A 20,821-nucleotide genomic window follows, 5' to 3' on the forward strand; every position below is an offset into this window, starting at 1 on the left:
TATTTATATTCTAAAATATGAAAACTCCATCCTAATAGTTTATATATTTACATATTTGTTATTGCATTTCAATAATTATCCATTTTGAAATTTTGAAAAATTATTGTAGTAGAATTTATTTTGGGATATCCACCAATATTTATATTTTATATGTTATTTTATTATTTATTGAGATACTTTCTTAAGTAGTATCTTCCTAGTCACTATACTCCCGATATATTCTCTTTTTGACTTGGGATGCAAAAACGTGTTGGTAAAGTAAACTTCACCTCCAAGAGAAATCGACTTGCAATCAATTAAAATATTATATATATATATATGCTGGGCAAGTATTTTTATCCGGATAATTCATCACTTATTCATTGCCTAAAATCTTCCAAAATGCCTAGAAAACGACACGAAGGTGAAACTATATTTGTGTCTACGAGATGCTCTTTAACGAAGTTAATTTGAGTGATTTGTTTGTGTTTTTTCTTTGTTTGTGCAGAAAGATCCTCCTCCTCTTCTTCCTCCTCCTCTAGCTCGTTTCCTCGAACTAGTAAATTCCTTATATATAATCACTTTTGTTTTTGGATGTATCTCTCTTACGTTGCAAAGAGAATGACTGGTTTAGGGTTTAGTAAATCCCTTAATCCTTTTGTTTTGTTTTTTTTTATTTTTCATGTGTATTATGAAATGTTTTGTTCCTTATTTGTGTAGAAAGCTCTCCATCTCGCCCTCGCGCATCATCTTCAAGCAGCCGCTCTACTAGTAGTAGTAGTGGTAAATTTCATTCTCATCAATAGATCTCTGAGAGAGAGTAATTAAGTGTGTTCATTGTTAATGATAAAATTAATAAAATATCTCAACTAGAACTATATATTTCTATTGTAAATCTAGCAATCAAGATTGTATATTATGATCAAACGTTTATCAAGGAAGTCACAGTAATAGTAGTGAAACGTGCAAGTACATGTGGATATTTACAAGTATTTTTTATCTTTTTAGGTTTTTAAATTGTGTATATGTAATTTAATCTAGATGTCTTTTGTTATTGTTGGTTGTGCAGGCAGATCTTCTCCTCGCCCTCGATCAACAGCTTCACACAGCCCATCTATTCATACTGGTAACTAAATTTCCAGTTTGGGTTGTATTTCGTTGGACTATGGAGATAGAAGTTTTAGAAGTAGTACTTCTCAAATTTTGTGTTTTTAGGCAAATGATAGCTTGCAAGTCGCCATGATTATCCTCTCTAGTTGTTTAATTTTATTATAAATACAACGATGTCATTTTTTCCCTTGGTTCCAGTTCAGCATGTTAGTTTTCTACATAAGTCTCATTTACACTTTTCAATGTGAGATTTATAGTTACTTTTTTCTTTGTTGTCCAGAAAGATCTTCTCCACGTCCTTCAAGCTACAGTTCACCTCCTAAGACTGGTAACTTATATGATTTAATTGTTTTATTATGTAATATATGGTTTTCTTGGTCGTTCATCGTTATAATTTTTTTCTCTTATTGTTAAGTTCTATTATGTAATATATGCACTTTTTAATGTGAGATTTGTAATGTTTTTGGTTATTGGTTGCTCAGAAAGATCTACTCCACGCACTGCAAGCTACACTCCATCTCCTCAGACTGGTAATATTTCGTAGTATGTAGCCATATCTCTCGAAAATCATTTGAGATTAGTTGTGAGAGACTATCTATTCGGTTTATCAGTTATTGTTTAATGAACTTTATAGGTTTCTTTTAGTTCTTGTTATATTAGCGTTTTTCTTTGTGGATTTCAGCTAGTCATGACTCCCACTCGAGCGAAAATACTAGTAACGATCATGGCTTCTTCTCGAGGGGACGTAGTAGTAGTAGTGATGATGATTATGACTTCTTCTGGAGGAGACGTAGAAGTAGTAGTGATGATGAAGGTATGCGCTTTAACTATCCTTTTAGATGCTTTTAAGCATTTTCATTTTAGATAATGGTTTGGTTACGTTCGCCTTGCTTACGGTACGTCATTTTTATTTCTTTTCGAATTAGGGATGTTTTCTGGTTTCATAGACGAAATTAAGGATGCTATAGAAAACTACCGAGCCTCTAAGAAAGACCCTGTAGCAGCAGCAGCCGAAGTTGCAAGTACCAGTGGTTCTATTGCATGTGTCACTCAAGCCAAAGCTTTCCAAGATGTAAGTAATAACCACTTTATATGCATTGCATTGTGTATAACTTTAGAAACTTAGGATGCATGTGGATTAAGTTAGGTTTGGATATCGAATTAGAGCTCAATATATTGTAATTGTTTTGGATTTTAAGTGTTACGTTTGCATTAGGCTTGGTTTGGCTTTTCAAAAGAAGAAACAGAGGAGATGGACTTCTTCTTGTTTCGATTTCGCCGAGGGGATTTCAACGGAGGAGATTGGGTGAGACGGTTTCGATTTCGCCAAGGGGATATCGACAGAGGAGATGGACTTCTTCTTGTTTCGATTTCGCCGAGGGGATTTCAACGGAGGAGATTGGGTGAGACGGTTTCGATTTCGCCAAGGGGATATCGACAGAGGAGATGGACTTCTTCTTGTTTCGATTTCGCCGAGGGGATTTCAACGGAGGAGATTGGGTGAGACGGTTTCGATTTCGCCAAGGGGATATCGACAGAGGAGATGGACTTCTTCTTGTTTCGATTTCGCCGAGGGGATTTCAACGGAGGAGATTGGGTGAGACGGTTTCGATTTCGCCAAGGGGATATCGACAGAGGAGATGGACTTCTTCTTGTTTCGATTTCGCCGAGGGGATTTCAACGGAGGAGATTGGGTGAGACGGTTTCGATTTCGCCAAGGGGATATCGACAGAGGAGATGGACTTCTTCTTGTTTCGATTTCGCCGAGGGGATTTCAACGGAGGAGATTGGGTGAGACGGTTTCGATTTCGCCAAGGGGATATCGACAGAGGAGATGGACTTCTTCTTGTTTCGATTTCGCCGAGGGGATTTCAACGGAGGAGATTGGGTGAGACGGTTTCGATTTCGCCAAGGGGATATCGACAGAGGAGATGGACTTCTTCTTGTTTCGATTTCGCCGAGGGGATTTCAACGGAGGAGATTGGGTGAGACGGTTTCGATTTCGCCAAGGGGATATCGACAGAGGAGATGGACTTCTTCTTGTTTCGATTTCGCCGAGGGGATTTCAACGGAGGAGATTGGGTGAGACGGTTTCGATTTCGCCAAGGGGATATCGACAGAGGAGATGGACTTCTTCTTGTTTCGATTTCGCCGAGGGGATTTCAACGGAGGAGATTGGGTGAGACGGTTTCGATTTCGCCAAGGGGATATCGACAGAGGAGATGGACTTCTTCTTGTTTCGATTTCGCCGAGGGGATTTCAACGGAGGAGATTGGGTGAGACGGTTTCGATTTCGCCAAGGGGATATCGACAGAGGAGATGGACTTCTTCTTGTTTCGATTTCGCCGAGGGGATTTCAACGGAGGAGATTGGGTGAGACGGTTTCGATTTCGCCAAGGGGATATCGACAGAGGAGATGGACTTCTTCTTGTTTCGATTTCGCCGAGGGGATTTCAACGGAGGAGATTGGGTGAGACGGTTTCGATTTCGCCAAGGGGATATCGACAGAGGAGATGGACTTCTTCTTGTTTCGATTTCGCCGAGGGGATTTCAACGGAGGAGATTGGGTGAGACGGTTTCGATTTCGCCAAGGGGATATCGACAGAGGAGATGGACTTCTTCTTGTTTCGATTTCGCCGAGGGGATTTCAACGGAGGAGATTGGGTGAGACGGTTTCGATTTCGCCAAGGGGATATCGACAGAGGAGATGGACTTCTTCTTGTTTCGATTTCGCCGAGGGGATTTCAACGGAGGAGATTGGGTGAGACGGTTTCGATTTCGCCAAGGGGATATCGACAGAGGAGATGGACTTCTTCTTGTTTCGATTTCGCCGAGGGGATTTCAACGGAGGAGATTGGGTGAGACGGTTTCGATTTCGCCAAGGGGATATCGACAGAGGAGATGGACTTCTTCTTGTTTCGATTTCGCCGAGGGGATTTCAACGGAGGAGATTGGGTGAGACGGTTTCGATTTCGCCAAGGGGATATCGACAGAGGAGATGGACTTCTTCTTGTTTCGATTTCGCCGAGGGGATTTCAACGGAGGAGATTGGGTGAGACGGTTTCGATTTCGCCAAGGGGATATCGACAGAGGAGATGGACTTCTTCTTGTTTCGATTTCGCCGAGGGGATTTCAACGGAGGAGATTGGGTGAGACGGTTTCGATTTCGCCAAGGGGATATCGACAGAGGAGATGGACTTCTTCTTGTTTCGATTTCGCCGAGGGGATTTCAACGGAGGAGATTGGGTGAGACGGTTTCGATTTCGCCAAGGGGATATCGACAGAGGAGATGGACTTCTTCTTGTTTCGATTTCGCCGAGGGGATTTCAACGGAGGAGATTGGGTGAGACGGTTTCGATTTCGCCAAGGGGATATCGACAGAGGAGATGGACTTCTTCTTGTTTCGATTTCGCCGAGGGGATTTCAACGGAGGAGATTGGGTGAGACGGTTTCGATTTCGCCAAGGGGATATCGACAGAGGAGATGGACTTCTTCTTGTTTCGATTTCGCCGAGGGGATTTCAACGGAGGAGATTGGGTGAGACGGTTTCGATTTCGCCAAGGGGATATCGACAGAGGAGATGGACTTCTTCTTGTTTCGATTTCGCCGAGGGGATTTCAACGGAGGAGATTGGGTGAGACGGTTTCGATTTCGCCAAGGGGATATCGACAGAGGAGATGGACTTCTTCTTGTTTCGATTTCGCCGAGGGGATTTCAACGGAGGAGATTGGGTGAGACGGTTTCGATTTCGCCAAGGGGATATCGACAGAGGAGATGGACTTCTTCTTGTTTCGATTTCGCCGAGGGGATTTCAACGGAGGAGATTGGGTGAGACGGTTTCGATTTCGCCAAGGGGATATCGACAGAGGAGATGGACTTCTTCTTGTTTCGATTTCGCCGAGGGGATTTCAACGGAGGAGATTGGGTGAGACGGTTTCGATTTCGCCAAGGGGATATCGACAGAGGAGATGGACTTCTTCTTGTTTCGATTTCGCCGAGGGGATTTCAACGGAGGAGATTGGGTGAGACGGTTTCGATTTCGCCAAGGGGATATCGACAGAGGAGATGGACTTCTTCTTGTTTCGATTTCGCCGAGGGGATTTCAACGGAGGAGATTGGGTGAGACGGTTTCGATTTCGCCAAGGGGATATCGACAGAGGAGATGGAGTCTGACGGTTTCGATTTCGCCGAGGGGATATCGACAGAGGAGATGGGGTTTGGACGGTTTCGATTTCGCCGAGGGGATATCGACAGAGGAGATGGGGTTTGGACGGTTTCGATTTCGCCGAGGGGATATCGACAGAGGAGATGGGGTTTGGACGGTTTCGATTTCGCCGAGGGGATATCGACAGAGGAGATGGGGTTTGGACGGTTTCGATTTCGCCGAGGGGATATCGACAGAGGAGATGGGGTTTGGACGGTTTCGATTTCGCCGAGGGGATATCGACAGAGGAGATGGGGTTTGGACGGTTTCGATTTCGCCGAGGGGATATCGACAGAGGAGATGGGGTTTGGACGGTTTCGATTTCGCCGAGGGGATATCGACAGAGGAGATGGGGTTTGGACGGTTTCGATTTCGCCGAGGGGATATCGACAGAGGAGATGGGGTTTGGACGGTTTCGATTTCGCCGAGGGGATATCGACAGAGGAGATGGGGTTTGGACGGTTTCGATTTCGCCGAGGGGATATCGACAGAGGAGATGGGGTTTGGACGGTTTCGATTTCGCCGAGGGGATATCGACAGAGGAGATGGGGTTTGGACGGTTTCGATTTCGCCGAGGGGATATCGACAGAGGAGATGGGGTTTGGACGGTTTCGATTTCGCCGAGGGGATATCGACAGAGGAGATGGGGTTTAGACGGTTTCGATTTCGCCGAGAGGATTTACACAGAGAACATGCACAGAGGCGGTTTCGATTTCGACGGATTACAGCTATGGCGATTGAATCGCCGACGAGCTCGAAACAAGAAGAAGTCGAAAATGAAAACACCGAACACGAATTTCTCTTCCTCTAACCCTACACCCACTCATTTTCTGCCACCTGCCCCTTAAGGACGGAGAAATAAACTTCTTAATTAAGAAGTTCTTCGGTCCGTTTGTAATATTTTCACCTATTTTACATTAATTTTTCGACCCAAAATAAGAAGAAATGGGCTTTACATACGGGCGATAATCATGCCCTAATACAATGATATTTGGTTTCGTTCTTCCATTATCTTACTCCTTCCGTTCCTTAAAATTACATATTCTAGAGAAAAAATTTGTTTCAAAAAGATCCATCTTTTATATTTTCAATGCATGTTTTATTAACTAATTGCAAACTTTAAAAAACTTAATTGCACTAGTTAAATTTTTATTGGCTTAAAATTGTGGAAAAAAGATAAACACAAAAAACTATGCAAATTTAATGTGTTTTATTAAGATGTGTGAAAAATCTAGAATATATAACTTGAACAGAGGGGGAGTATTATCTATTGTCGGATCCTAAAATATACTCCTCCGTTTTTTAATATAAGCCGTTTTAGAATTGTGCACATAGATTAAGAAATCATTAATTTTTTTATATTTTCTAAACAAAAACATCATCAATTATTTACCTAACCACAAATCAACCAATAATAAAATAGAAGGTATATTATCATTGGTCATATAACATTAAGTGTTAATAAATTTTATATAGAAAACCGAAAACGTCATATAATTTGAACATAAAAATTTCTCTAAAACAATTTATATAAAAAAACAGAGGGAGTATATTCAAAGCTTATATCTTTGTGTCTTTGCGTGTGTAGTGCCTCGACGAGTTTGAAACAGACATCAGTAAATGTCAGTCGTTGATGGACATGTGGTGTAAGTGCAAGAAGAGTTCCAAGCCAACCATCTAATTCTTATTTGCAAGTTACCAAACAGTTCTTGAAATTTGTATTTATGAAGAAAAGAACTCTCGCTCATGGTCTTTTATCCTTTCTGTAAAGATTTAGGATCTTGCAATTCTCTATATGTCATGCTTTTCATTTTTGTGTTTGATGTCAATAAAGAGAATAACATCAAGGGCTTAAAAACTATTTAACAAATATAAAGGTCAATTAAGAATAAATATAAAGTTTGAGTCCTTCGATGCAATTTATCCGCTTCAAAAATCTCTCTCCGTCGTGAACAAAACCAAAACCTCTCAAAAAAATCTCAGCCGGAGATGATTTTCCGGCGATTTCTTCCGTCGTACAGGCTTCGTTTCTCGGCTTCTCGGAGTTTCCGATCAGACGCGGCGCTCGGAGCCATATCCAACGCGCTTGAAGAGAAAGTCCCAAACTTGGTGCTATACAATTACCCTTCCTTCTCCGGCGCTTACTCAGCTCTCTTCGCTCATCTCTACCACTATCGCCTCCGCACTCCCTCTCTCATCTTGCCCTTCTCTTCCGTCGTACCCTTTAGTGCCAAAGATCTCTCCTTGGAAGGGTTCGAGAGGTGTTACCTCCTCGATTTCATTCCTCTTAAAGACTTCGCCGACACAAGAGATTGCGAGTATGTTCGTTAACATTTTGTGTTTAAAGTTTAGATCTTTAGTGTTTAATCTTTGATTTTTTTTTTTTTTTTGTGGGTGTTTAGGATCATATGTTTTGATCATCGAAAGTCAGCAGCTTCGAAGCTGGGCTCAGTCAAGAAGAGGTTTAAGGTTAATGTGGATGTTTACAAGAGTAGTTCGAAGGCTGTGTATGAATACTTCTCAAGTAAACTCGCTTCTTCAGAGGTTAGTAAAGGATAATGGTAATGATTTGGTAATGACTCTTGCTTTGATTGGTATCTAATGTGAACAGTATTATGTGCTTTAGGGGGAACCTATCAGTTTGTTAGATGATGGAGACAGAACTCGAGTTGAATCAGTTCTTGATTACATTGAAGATATTGATCTTAGACGATGGAGATTACCAGATATCAAGGCTTTCAGCTTCGGACTTAAGGAGTGGCGTTCAAAGGTTAACTGCATCACGAATCCGCACATGTACGAACAGGTTCGATGCTTTTTTTTAGGCCTTCTGGTACGGTTAGTTCGGGTTATTCGGTTCGGGTAGCTCGGTTTGAACCTAAATCTTACTGTTAATCCAAAATAAAATTTGGTTCTGTATTCGGTTAGTTCGATTTTTAAAAATCATACCAAAGTTTTGATCTCGGTTATATTTTGGCTAAATTTTGTTAAAATTTTATTAAAATAGGTTAAATTCAGATAGTTTTGGTTATTTTGATGAGTTTGGTTCGAAATTTGGTTAGTTCGGTTACTCTATTTTGTGCTTTTGGTATGGTGGGGGTATAATAATTTTTTTTAAAGAAATCCAAAACCGGAGTTTTTTAGAAAACTTAACGAATCGAACCGAATTTCCGAACGAACTAACCAAAATTTTTGGTTCGTTTCGTTTCGTTCCGGCGGGTTCGGTTTGGTTCAAAATCCCAGGCCTACTTTGTTTTGTGAAATGTTGAGCATGTCCTTGTATCATTCCTCAGCGAATCATTTCATGTATCTATGTTGTAGTTGTTGAGGATGAGTTCAGAGGACCTCATTGCTAACGGGAACTCGTATTTTTCATCCCGGCTTGTTGATGCAAAGAGAGTGCTGAAGCAGAGTAAAGCTTTCAAGATCAGATTGGGAAGAGGGTTTTATGGAGAATGCATGGTAACCCTTTGCATCGAACTCCTCTTGTTTCAAAAAAAAATCATTGATTGAGTTGAACTTCTGTTTTATGGTATAGGGAATGCGTGCAGATGGTAACCATGAACTTAGCGATGAGCTAGGCAAGCTACTTAGTCTACAAAGTGCTGCAGCTGGTTTGAGGTAAGTTTTTTTAATTTTCCTTATGAAGATTTGTGGATAGTTAGTAAAGATTTCTTTGAAAGCAGGCCAATAGGAGCTGTTACATTCATGCAACGGAATAATCTCAAAATGTGTTTGAGAAGTACTGACGATACAACAGATACATCTGAAGTTGCTAAGGTTTGTTTGTTTCAAACCTTACTGTAAGCTCTTTTTGGCTTAATGATTATGCTTTCAATGTTTTGGTTAAAGGCTTATGGTGGAGGTGGAACTTCATGTTCAAGCTCGTTCATCATAAGAATGGATGAATATAATGAATGGACTGCAAAGAATCCAACATGAGAGAGAACACACACTCAGTCGTCAGCGAGACCAATCTCAAAGCTCGTGTCTCTGACCTTTTCGCGCAAAGGGCGGATCAAGTTATAAATAGCCGAAGAAGGAGAGAAGAACTTTGGAGTCCTTTAACCGGTTTTGTTCGTTTAAGAGTAGCCTAAACCGAACTTGCCTTTCGATTCAGTTTTCTGGTATGATTACGGTTTTGTTTCGTCTTCTTAATTTAACTGCTCGATATATCAAACGATGTCGTTTCATTAAGCTCGATTAAGGGTAGCCTAAGGTCGGTTCAGTTTTTGGTTATGATTACGGTTTTGTTTCGTCTTCTTAATTCAACTACTTGATATGTCAAACACTGTCGTTTCATAAAGCTCTGTAAAGGTTTTGTAACCTAAACCGACCTTGCATTTCGGTTCAGTTTTTGGTTATGATTACGGTTTTGTTTCGTCCTTTTATCTCATTCTCAAACTACTCAATATGGCTAAACGATGTCGTTTCGTAAGCTTCGTGTACATTTTTGTAACCGATAATTTTTATCATCGTCGACGTCGAGAAGCATCACCGCCTAGAACCTTCTCTCTTTCTCTATAAACAGAAACTTTCGTACCTTCAAAAACCCTAAACCCTTTATCGGACTAATAAGGATAATCATCGCACCATTTCGCATCTTCCTAACCGAATCTATCGCATCGTGAACTTCAAAACCATGGCTACCGCCGCTCTCCTCCGCTCGATTCGACGCCGCGAAGTCGCTTCCACTCCTTTCTCAGCTTTCAAATGCGTAAGTCTTCATACGATCATCATCTACTTAATTGCAATCTTACCTGATCTGATTCAATTTTTGTTGCAGCTTTGGAGCACCGGGAAAGCATCATCGAACGGCTCTTATCATGCTCAGAATTGGAGAAGCTTCTCAAGAGCATTTAGGTATCGCTTCATCTCTCCATCTATTCACTAACACCAAGATCTCGCTGTGTTTCTGCTATTAAGTTTTTCTTCTAATTGACTCAGCTCAAAGCCTGCGGGGAATGACGTCATCGGTATCGACTTGGGTACAACTAACTCCTGCGTTGCAGTCATGGAGGGGAAGGTACGAGACTGTTAATTAAAATTGTATTACGGTTATATCTGGTTTAAACCGGTTAAGACCTTTGTATATATATATATATAGTTAGAGTGTTGGTTACATTGTAACAGAATCATAACGAATAGACAGATTATCATCTTCAGTGAGCTTGAGCTCGATCCCTTTTTCTTTATGTAGAATCCGGTTATATGTGGTTTAAACCGATTATTATTAAATTGTGTTACGGTTATATGTGGTTTAAACCGGTTAAGATCTTTTAGTTAAGAGTGTTGGTTACATTGTAACAGAATCATAATGAATAAAACAGATTATCATCTTCAATGAGCTTGAGCTCGATCTCTCTCTGGATCTAATAACTTTGTGTTTATGTAGAATCCGAAAGTCATTGAGAATGCTGAAGGTGCACGAACCACGCCATCAGTCGTAGCATTCAACCCCAAGGGAGAGCTTCTCGTCGGCACACCAGCCAAGCGCCAAGCCGTGACCAATCCAACGAACACGCTCTTCGGAACAAAGCGTCTGATCGGGAGAAAATTCGACGATCCGCAAACGCAGAAGGAAATGAAAATGGTACCTTACAGGATCGTGCGTGCGCCTAACGGCGACGCGTGGGTTGAAGCCAACGGTCAGCAGTATTCTCCATAACATAAATTTGAGAGCGTTTATGTTTGAGTTGATGGCCTGGGGTGAAAGGTTCATCACAGAACATGCAGAGGCCTTTTGAGCGTCTATCCTGCATTTCTTGGTAGGAGTATTTCCTTGGAGGTTTATCAGGGTTGTTCCGAGGGATAAAGTTTGGTTTTTGGGTATCTGTGGCTTCGTTGGGGGTTGTGGGTGGGGTGTTTTTGTGGAAAGGGCGTTGATATGGATTGAAGGGAGCTCGGGTTTTTTGTGGTATGTGGGACAGGGACGATTCATGGAGGGAAGCTATCTTAGCAGCGCTTGCTATAGAGGTAACTTCAAACTGTCTGGTGTGTAGGGAAAGGTGGGGGTTCATGTTGGCTAAAAAGATGCTGAGAGCGTGAGCTTCAGGTAGCACCAATCTCATCCGAGCAGTCTCGAACTTATCGAGGAATGTGATCACTGAGTCAGATCCTTGTTTGAGCGCAACGAGCTCAGCGAGAGGATCATCGAACAACTTGCTAAAACGAGCAGAGATCTCAACAATATATTCTGTCCAAGAGGGGAACAAGCCATACCGAGTGCTCATGTAGTTGTGGTGCCATTTAGTGGCCTTGCCGGTGAGGTGCATAGCAGCCAATCGGACTTTGAGCTCCGGGGGAGTCCCGTCGATATCGAAGAACTGCTCACATTTGGACAACCAGTCACGTAGCTCCGTACCGTCAAAAGCGGGGAAGATAATCTTCGAGAGACGTGAGGTGAGGCGACCGTAGATGCCTTGTTGGTGGTAGTCAGTCAGATCTCCGCGGCGTGGGTAACCGTTCAGATCTGGAGGGTCTGGTGGGCGGGAAGGGGTGTGGTTGATGGGTGTTGGTGGGTGGGAAGGGGTGTGGTTGATGGGTGTTGGTGGGTGGGAAGGTCCGGGGTCCATCGGAGCTTTTCCAGGTGCTTAAAGATGATTACCGTTGAACATCATTGCTTCAAGCCTGTCGAAGCGAGCGTTGAGAGAGTCGTTCTGAGATTTGACCTCAGCAGCCAAGACTTCGTGGAGTGACCGGATCTCATCGACGTGTTCAGTCAAGGAGCGTTCTTGGAGACGAGTTTCCACCATTGCTGCGCCGAGGATCGAGTGCTCTGATACCAATGGGACAGTGTGAAGGTGTGTGAGAGATAGATCCAAACTAGGAGTTAACCGATAAATGAGACAGTGTGAAGGTGTGTGAGAGATAGATCCAAACTAGGAGTTAACCGATAACTCTAAGAATGGTGAAGCTAGCCTAGAAGGAGATTACTGAGGAAGAAGAATCACCTCGAAGGTACTAGATCCTTGATGAAATAGAGCAGAGAGTTTTAGAGGTTTATGAGATGAAATATTTCTTGATTAAAAACTTCTGCAAATGCAGGGGAAGAGTACAAATACTAAAGTTCGATGGTCACACTAACGGTCCAAACAATGACCTGTCAATGATGATTAGAAAGCATAAAGCAAAAGCATAAAGCAAAGCATATCTAATGAATATGCTTTTGTGATAAGGTTGGCGAGTGTGACTCAGCCTGTGACAAAGAGACGGCGGAAGCTTATCTGGGGAAGTCTGTTAAGAAAGCTGTTGTGACGGTTCCGGCTTACTTTAATGATGCTCAGAGACAGGCTACTAAAGATGCTGGTAGGATCGCTGGTTTGGATGTGGAGAGGATTATTAATGAGCCGACGGCTGCTGCGCTTTCGTATGGGATGACTAATAAGGAGGGTTTGATTGCTGTGTTTGATCTTGGTGGTGGGACGTTCGATGTGTCTGTTTTGGAGATTTCTAATGGGGTCTTCGAGGTAAGTGGTTTTTGGTTATCAGGTTTTGTTTGAGCATTGTTCTTGTTAGGACTGCGGGTTCGGATAGTTTGGTTCTGGCAGTTCGGCTCGGTTAAAATTTTGCTGAATTGAACCGAGTTCGATTCTCGGGTTGTTCGGTTTCAAAAAAAAATTATCGAAATTTTCTGTTTGCAGTTAGTTTGGTTAAATTTTTGGTTTAAATTGAATAAAATTCGAAACAATTTGGTTATTTCGGTTATTCTGGTTCGGATTTCGGTTAGCTCGGTTATTTCGATTTTGGTTAGTTCGGTTTTGGTTCAGAATTTCAGATAATATTGGTAATGAATTTTTGGTTTAAATTGAATAAAATTTGAAATTTTTTTTGGTTATTTCGGTTATTCTGGTTCGGATTTTGGATAGTTTATTTCGGTTAGCTCGTTTTTCGATTTTGGTTAGTTCGGTTTTGGTTCGGAATTTCGGATAATATTGGTACTGTTTGAATTTTTTTCTTTTTAGAAAACCGAACTAACCGATTACTTAGCCGGAAAACCGAATTTTTTTTTTTGTTACCGAACTTTCCAACCGAACTAACCGGCAAGTTTGGTTCGGTTAAAAATCCGAGCCGTTGTTCTTGTTATTAAAATTGATTTTCTTTTTCCAGGTGAAAGCCACAAATGGTGATACCTTCTTGGGAGGAGAGGATTTTGATAATGCTCTGTTAGACTTCTTGGTAAATGAGTTCAAGACCAGTGAGGGAATAGACCTCGCAAGAGACAGACTCGCTCTGCAGAGGCTTCGAGAGGCTGCTGAGAAGGCCAAGATTGAGCTATCATCAACTTCTCAAACTGAAATCAATCTGCCATTTATCACAGCTGATGCATCCGGAGCGAAGCATTTCAACATCACCCTAACAAGGTCAAAGTTCGAAACTCTGGTGAACAACTTGATCGAGAGGACCCGTGAGCCTTGCAAGAACTGTCTCAAGGATGCTGGTATAAGTGCTAAGGAAGTTGATGAGGTTCTTCTCGTTGGAGGAATGACACGTGTCCCTAAGGTACAGAGTGTTGTTGCGGAGATCTTTGGGAAGACACCGAGTAAAGGTGTCAACCCTGATGAGGCTGTAGCTATGGGAGCTGCGCTTCAAGGTGGTATCCTCCGTGGTGATGTCAAAGAGTTGCTGCTTCTAGATGTCACGCCTCTGTCGCTTGGTATTGAAACACTTGGTGGTGTCTTTACAAGGTTGATTGGCCGAAACACAACTATCCCCACTAAGAAGAGTCAGGTATGCTTGCAAAGTCATTCCTACATGGTTACTCGTGTCATATGATTATTGATGCAAGTTTGTGCTAAAATTTTGATTCGCTGTGTCTTGAAGGTGTTCTCAACTGCAGCAGACAATCAGACACAAGTTGGGATCAAAGTGCTTCAAGGCGAGCGTGAGATGGCATCAGACAACAAGCTGTTAGGAGAATTCGATCTAGTGGGCATTCCACCATCACCAAGAGGCATCCCTCAGATCGAAGTAACGTTCGACATCGATGCGAACGGCATTGTCACTGTTTCCGCCAAGGACAAGACGACTGGCAAAGAGCAACAGATCACGATCCGATCATCTGGTGGACTCTCAGAGGATGATATCCAGAAGATGGTGAGAGACGCGGAGTTGCACGCTCAGAAAGACAAGGAAAGGAAAGACTTGATCGACACCAAGAACACGGCTGACACAACGATTTACAGCATAGAGAAGAGCTTGGGTGAGTACAGAGAGAAGATCCCTGGTGAAGTCGCCAAGGAGATTGAAGATGCTGTGGCGGATCTAAGGAGCGCTTCGGCTGGAGATGATGTTAATGAGATTAAGGCTAAGATCGATGCGGCGAACAAAGCTGTTTCGAAGATAGGAGAGCACATGTCTGGTGGAGGTTCTGCACCAGGAGGAGGAGCTCAGGGAGGAGGGAGTGATCAAACTCCGGAGGCTGACTACGAGGAAGTGAAGAAGTGAAGAGTGTTTATTGTTTCTGGTCAGTTGGGTTAAGAAGTTAGGTGGTTAGATCATGGTTGGTTTCATGTCCTAGAAGCTTTTGCCATAAAAACAGCGGACAGGGGATCTGTTTCTGGAATAAGTTTTTTCTTTGTGGTGAACGAAGCTTAATGTTCTTGTTTCTGCTATAAACCCTTTTGTTATAAAAGAGAGACGTTTCAAAATTCCCTCTCACTGCACCAAATCATGTAAATTAACCGTTGAGGAGGGAGAAAGAACATTTCTAGAAATAATCTTAAGATTGTTAGCATTTTTCTTGTTAATTGAAGAAAGTTGCAGTTGAATTTGATGGAAAAAACGTTGGACTGAAGAAGAGAGCTCCATTTCACTTTTTTTTTTTGTTTGGGCGCTTAATAAGAATCAATCACTAGGGTCTTCTTTTAATTATTGAATCTAGGCATGGAACGTGTTTGCTTTTGTTATCTGCTCTTGAAACGTTCTTGTTCGCAGCTTGCTGGTAATGCTCAACCTTCATGGAGTAGTTCACACACTGCTCAAAACTATGCGAGTTTCTTCAAAGCTTTCGGGTATGTTTCCTTTCTTCCATGGGATGCAAAAACGTATAGTCACACTTTGTAGTTGTGCTTTTGACTATGTGTATCTGTTTCCTTATAGATCGAAACCTGGTGTGAATGACATTGTTGGAACCGGTTTGGGAACTACCAACACAAGCAATGCTCTTAGAGAGGCAAAAGAGTAATAAAAGAGAGGAGAAAAGTTTTGTCAAACTCTCATTGTCTTTGAGAAAGTAAGATCTAACCTTTTTTTTTTTTTTTTTTTTGGGATGTTAGGCTTTTGAAGGCTATGTTTTTTTTTTGCTTTCTTTTCTTTGTTCTTAGATCATGTCGAAGGTGTTGAAATGTTGGATGTAATAAATGTTATTACTCAGCTGCTACGTTTAACTCTTCTCTTACAAGTGTGCTTCATGAGATTTATGTAAAATCCATCTTTCACTGTAGCAATCTTATCCATTTTCTTCTGATTAATCTGCAACGTGCAATTAGTTTGATCAAACAATATTAGACATGGGGTAAAAGGAGAAACAGAGTTGCTTATGTTGACTTGGAGGAAGATCTATCAAACACTCTGAGCTGCTGACAGGGTTTGCTTTAATAGATAAATATTAGTAGAATGATTGTGTTTGTCTTCTTAATCACAGAGTATTGTACAAGAGATTAAGGTTTGAATAAAATGACGGTTATGCTCGTGAGAGAATCGTCGCTTACGATAAGGACGAATTGTAATTTGATTGTTATCAGGTTGTTAAAAGATGAGACAAACGAGAAAAAAACGAAGAACAGACTAAACAGGTGTTATACGTTTCACATTGGTTTGGTTGTGGAGCCTTGAAGTTCCTCTATTCAACCGGTCCAACCGGTCCGGTTAACAAAACACTGAAGTAGCCGCCAACACGCTTATTACGTAAACGGTAGCCACGTTTCGAGCACTGCGTTTGCTAATTTGTCTTCACTCAAATTCGCAGTCTTCTTTCTTCGCTTTTGGGCTCAAGCTTCGTTGAGCTACTGTTTCGCATGCAAGGCTAGTGACACCAAGAAGCGGAGAAAATGAGAAATCTTTACTTTCTAGTCTTATTTCCGTTGAGCATCTTGATTTTGGTTGATGCTTCTTTGCATGTGAAGTATCTTCCTGGTCTTGAAGGTCCTCTTCCTTTTGAGCTCGAGACTGGGTAAAACAAAGTCCATCTCTTCGCTCCAATTTGTTATAAAAAAATCCTTAATCTAAGACATGTCTCTTTCTTCTTTGCTGCATGTGGTTTTATATAACAAGGTATGTGAGTGTTGGTGAATCTGGAGATGTTGAGCTCTTTTACTACTTTGTGAAATCAGAGAGAAATCCAGATAAAGATCCTCTCATGATTTGGCTAACTGGTGGGCCTGGATGCAGCTCCATTTGTGGTTTACTCTTTGCAAATGGTAAACAAATCTTTTTTTTTTGAATTTATGTTATTTAATGAGTCCTAACTAACTAGTTTTACTTAGGGATCCCATCTTGAAAATTATATTTTAAGGCTTAATTAAACACATCTAATTGATATGCATGTCTTCAGTATTAAATAGTTTAATTGCATGTATGGTGTGATTCTCTTATGTTGTAAGGGTTAAGACAAGTGTATTTGATGCATGTGTTCTGTAAAAAATAGTTTAGTTGCATGTGTTGTGTGATTTTTATAATGTTTGGAGGGTGAAGACAAGTCTAATTAATGCATGTGTTCTGTGCTAAATAATTTAGTTTATGCATGTGTTGTGTGATTTGTTTATTAATTTTAAATGTTTTTGTCAGGTCCCTTGGCTTTTAAAGGGGATGAGTATAATGGGACACTGCCTCCTTTAGAGCTAACATCTTTTTCTTGGACAAAGGCGAGAGATTAGTTACCAATTTTATAATGCTTTCCTCTGTAATACCAACATCTTGCTTCTAAAGAGAATGTGTAATATGTATACTCAATTTTTTTCAGGTGGCTAACATTTTATATTTGGAATCTCCTGCTGGTTCTGGATATTCTTATGCCAAAACTCGGCGTGCTGCTGAGACGAGCGACACCAAACAAATTCACCAAATCGACCAGTTCCTTAGGAGTGTTGAGTGTTCTCTCTTTCTTATACCTTTCTTGATGATTTTGGTTTACTTTCTAAAACTTTTCACTATGTTGTTGCTTGTAGTGGTTTGTGGACCACCCTGAGTTTATATCCAATTCATTTTACGTTGGTGGAGATTCATATTCCGGGAAGATTGTTCCAGGAGTTGTGCAACAGATTTCACTTGGTATTTTTAACTTACCACTCACTTATGCCTCTATGGTAGTTTCTTATATTTTATATCAAATATTTTAATCACATTACACAATATCAAAACAGGAAATGAAAAAGGTCTCGCACCACTCATAAATATTCAGGTAGCAAAACTTTAATCTCTCCTTTTTTGGCTGAATACCAATATATTTTGGATGAGATTTAATATAATTTATATAAACTGAGCAGGGATATGTTCTTGGAAACCCTGCAGTACGTACAAACTTAGAACCAAATCATAGAGTTTCATTTGCGCATCGGATGGGACTTATTTCAGATGAGCTCCATGAGGTATATATTTTTTTTCTTCATCATCACCATCATCATTATAATGAAATTCTTGAGACATTTGGTTACAATCTTGTTTACATCACTACTATATGCAGTCACTTGAAAGAAACTGTGGAGGCAAATTCTTTAACGTAGATCCAAGTAATGCAAAATGTTCAAATGGGCTTCTAGCTTATCATCGGGTAAGGGATTATAACTAAAAAAAAAAAACACCACATGGGTATCTGCATGCATTTTCACAAACTAACTTGTCTCTTTGTTTTTTGAGTCCTCAGTGTATCTCAGAGATATACATAGAGCAGATTTTGTTACCAAACTGCAAAGTAGATTATGTCTTATCAGACATATCACAAACCTTACCAAATATCAGAACCAGTCGAAGAAGAGAACTCAAGGAGTTTTCAAGAAATGATTCATCATCGTTGCCTCCTCCTAGCTGCTTTGTATTAATTCTCTTTTCTTTTCATTTTTGGTTATATTGTATATTCATAGCTTTGTGATTTTTTAACACTTACTGTATTCTCAGACTTATAGGTATTTTCTGTCTGCCTTTTGGGCAAATGATGAAAATGTACGCAGAGCTTTAGGCGTGAAGAAGGTACCTATGTGAACTTTGTTTCTTGTTCTAAATAAAAACTTAACACAACGTTACCAATTAAATGTTAAATATTATGTAGGGCTTCGGAAAATGGAGTCGATGCAACACTCAAAACATACCATATACATATGATATTCACAATGCCATTCCATATCACGTTAATAATAGCCGTAAAGGCTTCCGCGCTCTCATCTACAGGCAAGATTATACTTTATTCTTTTCTTTTTTTTGTTTTGACTCGCAAATATTAGTTAAATGTTATTCTTTGTGCATCTTGATCAAGTCACAAGTTAAATATTTGCAAATTTTGGGAACAGTGGTGATCATGATATGATGATACCTTTCTCTTCAACTGAAGCATGGATCAAATCTCTCAACTATTCCATTGTTGATGACTGGAGACCTTGGATGATGAGTAGCAATCAAGTCGCTGGGTAAAGCCAAAGCCAAAAACATCTGTTTCTAACTCCAATCTATCAACGTTCTAAATGATCTTTAAACACACCCAAATTGTATGTTTTGTAGATATACAAGGACTTATGCAAATAAGATGACATTTGCAACCATCAAGGCAAGAAGTTCTAAGCCCTTTCCTTCTTTCTTCTCTAGAGTTTCTACTGGCAGAATTAAAAATGATATAGAGGAGTTTGATTTGTGTAGGGAGGAGGACACACAGCTGAGTATAATCCAGACCAATGCTCACTTATGTTCAAAAGATGGATTGATGGTGAATCTCTCTGAATATTCTCACTCACTTCTCTCTCTCTCAAAAGTTTTCATGAGTTGTTTTTGTTTTTCGTTTATGTTTATTCAAGTAAAAAAATTAATAATAACAATGCCCTTTTATATTGTGTTCAAAAAGACTAAAAAAATAGAAAATTTGAGTCTGATAATTATTCTGAGCTCATAATTGGACACTGCAAGATATGGTTTTGTTAAAACTGTTCAGAAAAGTGAAAGGTCTCCAGCATCAACTGATCTCTTCACAAGCTTAGCCCATGATTCATTTGTTTCATGGATTATCTTCAAAGCATAATCCTGTCAGAAATTAAAAAAAAAAAAACACTCTTCAGTACCAAACATGAAGCAGCACCACGAGAGAAATTTGTATAACTGGTTTGTCTCCAAGACCGAATCTGTTAGCAGGCTTCCCATCTGGGATCTTGTAGTCTCTAAACCAGTCTCTAATGGCTGTGTAATGTACCCTGATATCACCACATATAAAGGTCAGTAACACAAAATCCATATAAGGCCTATAGATCAAGTCCGGTTTAGCTCGTACCGGGAAATGCTTCTCAACATCATCAACATCATTGACAAGATGAGCTTTTGGGTCATCCAATGAGATAGCAACAATCTTCCAGTCTAGCTCTCCTTCATCAATCATAGCTAATGCAGCCAAAGACTTGACTTTTAAAATCTCCCCTATCTTCCTTTGAGCTTCACCAATCTCAACAACATCAACTACAAATCCAAAACCAAGAACAATGAGCTTAGTACAAATTCAAGTAGATAAAAAAAAAAAAAAAAAAAAAGAGTATCAAAGATTCATTCACCTGGATCATTATCCCCAAAGGCTCCTTCAACTTCAGCGTTTGCCTGTGATGGATCTTCCCATGTCTGTGGAAGCAACCCATAGTTCCAGTTTATGTTGTACGGATAGTATCTGAGCTTTCCTTTTTTTAGTGTCTTGCTTAATAGGAGTGGAAGCTTCATCAGTAGCAACCTCCATTTTGGCTTTAGACTCTTTAGGGATCTCAACTATAAAGTTGAAAACTCCATCTCCTAAAGTCAACGGTATATCATGCCATGGAGAAACCTATACACAACAAGCATATTCAACCTTTTAACAAAAAAAAAAAAAACACAAAACAGAGTAACTAATCAAAAGCATCTTCAAACGAAAATTCACTAAAGAAACAATCTTTCATTTGCATAACCGAACCTAAACCACAAAGAACATTGATTGCATTTGGTCTAATTTTACTATTTGGAAAGATCCTCAGAGCTCAGAGAGAGAAAACAAAGCTTTGAACTTTAACACAGAGACACAAACACAGAACAGAGTAACCAATCAAAAGCATCTTCAAACGTAAATTCACAGTGTATAAGATCTAAAGAAACAATCTTTCATTTGCATAAGATCACAGGTCTCCAGTTCGAACCTGGACGAAGCCAATCTTTTTTTTTTTCACCTTCACACTTGTCATTACAGCGAGGTTTCTTCACAGGGCATGTTGTTTTATTTACATTTTGATTTAGAAATTGTATACACATTGCTTCCTATATATAATGTTTTTTTATTGATGATGAAAGTCAAATGATGTTGCTTTGTGTCCAATC

At 40.3% G+C, this 20,821-nt stretch overlaps 4 protein-coding genes and 1 pseudogene across 5 annotated transcripts; 4 read left to right on the top strand and 1 right to left on the bottom strand.

The window, feature by feature from the left end:
• The first annotated feature begins 372 nt into the window (after positions 1-372).
• LOC106327231 (putative protein TPRXL) lies at positions 373-7,218 on the top strand. The gene is made up of 9 exons (XM_013765320.1): positions 373-403; positions 488-538; positions 700-762; positions 1,049-1,105; positions 1,370-1,417; positions 1,572-1,619; positions 1,772-1,903; positions 2,016-2,161; positions 6,882-7,218. The coding sequence occupies exons 1-9, from the start codon at positions 382-384 to the stop codon at positions 6,972-6,974; spliced, it is 660 nt and encodes a 219-aa protein (XP_013620774.1). The 5' UTR covers positions 373-381; the 3' UTR covers positions 6,975-7,218.
• Positions 7,215-12,589, top strand: LOC106327228. Its single transcript, XM_013765318.1, has 12 exons — positions 7,215-7,611; positions 7,696-7,837; positions 7,920-8,099; positions 8,615-8,755; positions 8,832-8,914; positions 8,980-9,073; positions 9,146-10,010; positions 10,080-10,156; positions 10,241-10,319; positions 10,689-12,096; positions 12,153-12,253; positions 12,341-12,589. Exons 1-7 carry the CDS (start codon positions 7,283-7,285, stop codon positions 9,233-9,235), a joined length of 1,059 nt encoding a protein of 352 aa, XP_013620772.1. The 5' UTR covers positions 7,215-7,282; the 3' UTR covers positions 9,236-10,010; positions 10,080-10,156; positions 10,241-10,319; positions 10,689-12,096; positions 12,153-12,253; positions 12,341-12,589.
• Positions 12,463-15,055, top strand: LOC106327229 (heat shock 70 kDa protein 10, mitochondrial; the record flags this gene model as incomplete). Its single annotated transcript, XM_013765319.1, has 3 exons — positions 12,463-12,762; positions 13,403-14,023; positions 14,117-15,055. Coding segments are annotated over 3 exons (1,545 nt in total), but the record flags the coding sequence as incomplete, so codon positions are not given.
• A 1,245-nt stretch (positions 15,056-16,300) lies between these two features.
• LOC106325326 (serine carboxypeptidase-like 19) lies at positions 16,301-19,219 on the top strand. Of its 2 annotated transcripts, XM_013763365.1 has the most exons (14): positions 16,301-16,466; positions 16,568-16,713; positions 17,081-17,157; positions 17,256-17,378; positions 17,461-17,563; positions 17,656-17,693; positions 17,779-17,880; positions 17,976-18,062; positions 18,156-18,323; positions 18,407-18,478; positions 18,558-18,676; positions 18,796-18,912; positions 19,004-19,049; positions 19,139-19,219. In XM_013763365.1, exons 1-14 carry the CDS (start codon positions 16,345-16,347, stop codon positions 19,217-19,219), a joined length of 1,401 nt encoding a protein of 466 aa, XP_013618819.1. In that variant the 5' UTR covers positions 16,301-16,344. The 2 variants fall into 2 exon arrangements, with proteins under 2 accessions (XP_013618819.1, XP_013618820.1); XM_013763366.1 differs by lacking the exons at positions 16,568-16,713; positions 17,081-17,157; positions 17,256-17,378; ... (3 more) ...; positions 17,976-18,062; positions 18,156-18,323 and having other exon boundaries at positions 16,313-16,466; positions 18,415-18,478.
• Positions 19,220-19,367: 148 nt separating this feature from the next.
• Positions 19,368-20,688, bottom strand: LOC106323153 (annotated as a pseudogene).
• Positions 20,689-20,821: the final 133 nt, after the last annotated feature.

The sequence above is a fragment of the Brassica oleracea genome, chromosome C2 (assembly GCF_000695525.1).
Source record: "Brassica oleracea var. oleracea cultivar TO1000 chromosome C2, BOL, whole genome shotgun sequence".
NCBI lineage: Eukaryota > Viridiplantae > Streptophyta > Magnoliopsida > Brassicales > Brassicaceae > Brassica > Brassica oleracea.

Bases quoted from the DNA above. Each gene is read 5' to 3' on its own strand.
- LOC106327231 (XM_013765320.1), top strand. From the start codon at position 382: ATGCCTAGAAAACGACACGAAG. The intron at 404-487 runs GTGAAACTATAT...TTGTTTGTGCAG, and splicing joins GCCTAGAAAACGACACGAAG to AAAGATCCTCCTCCTCTTCT. The intron at 763-1,048 runs GTAAATTTCATT...TTGGTTGTGCAG, and splicing joins CTCTACTAGTAGTAGTAGTG to GCAGATCTTCTCCTCGCCCT.
- LOC106327228 (XM_013765318.1), top strand. From the start codon at position 7,283: ATGATTTTCCGGCGATTTCTTCCGTCGTACAGGCTTCGTTTCTCGGCT. The intron at 7,838-7,919 runs GTTAGTAAAGGA...TATGTGCTTTAG, and splicing joins GTAAACTCGCTTCTTCAGAG to GGGGAACCTATCAGTTTGTT. The intron at 8,915-8,979 runs GTAAGTTTTTTT...CTTTGAAAGCAG, and splicing joins AGTGCTGCAGCTGGTTTGAG to GCCAATAGGAGCTGTTACAT.
- LOC106325326 (XM_013763365.1), top strand. From the start codon at position 16,345: ATGAGAAATCTTTACTTTCTAGTCTTATTTCCGTTGAGCATCTTGATT. The intron at 17,379-17,460 runs GTTGAGTGTTCT...TGTTGCTTGTAG, and splicing joins TCGACCAGTTCCTTAGGAGT to TGGTTTGTGGACCACCCTGA. The intron at 17,564-17,655 runs GTATTTTTAACT...ATATCAAAACAG, and splicing joins TGTGCAACAGATTTCACTTG to GAAATGAAAAAGGTCTCGCA.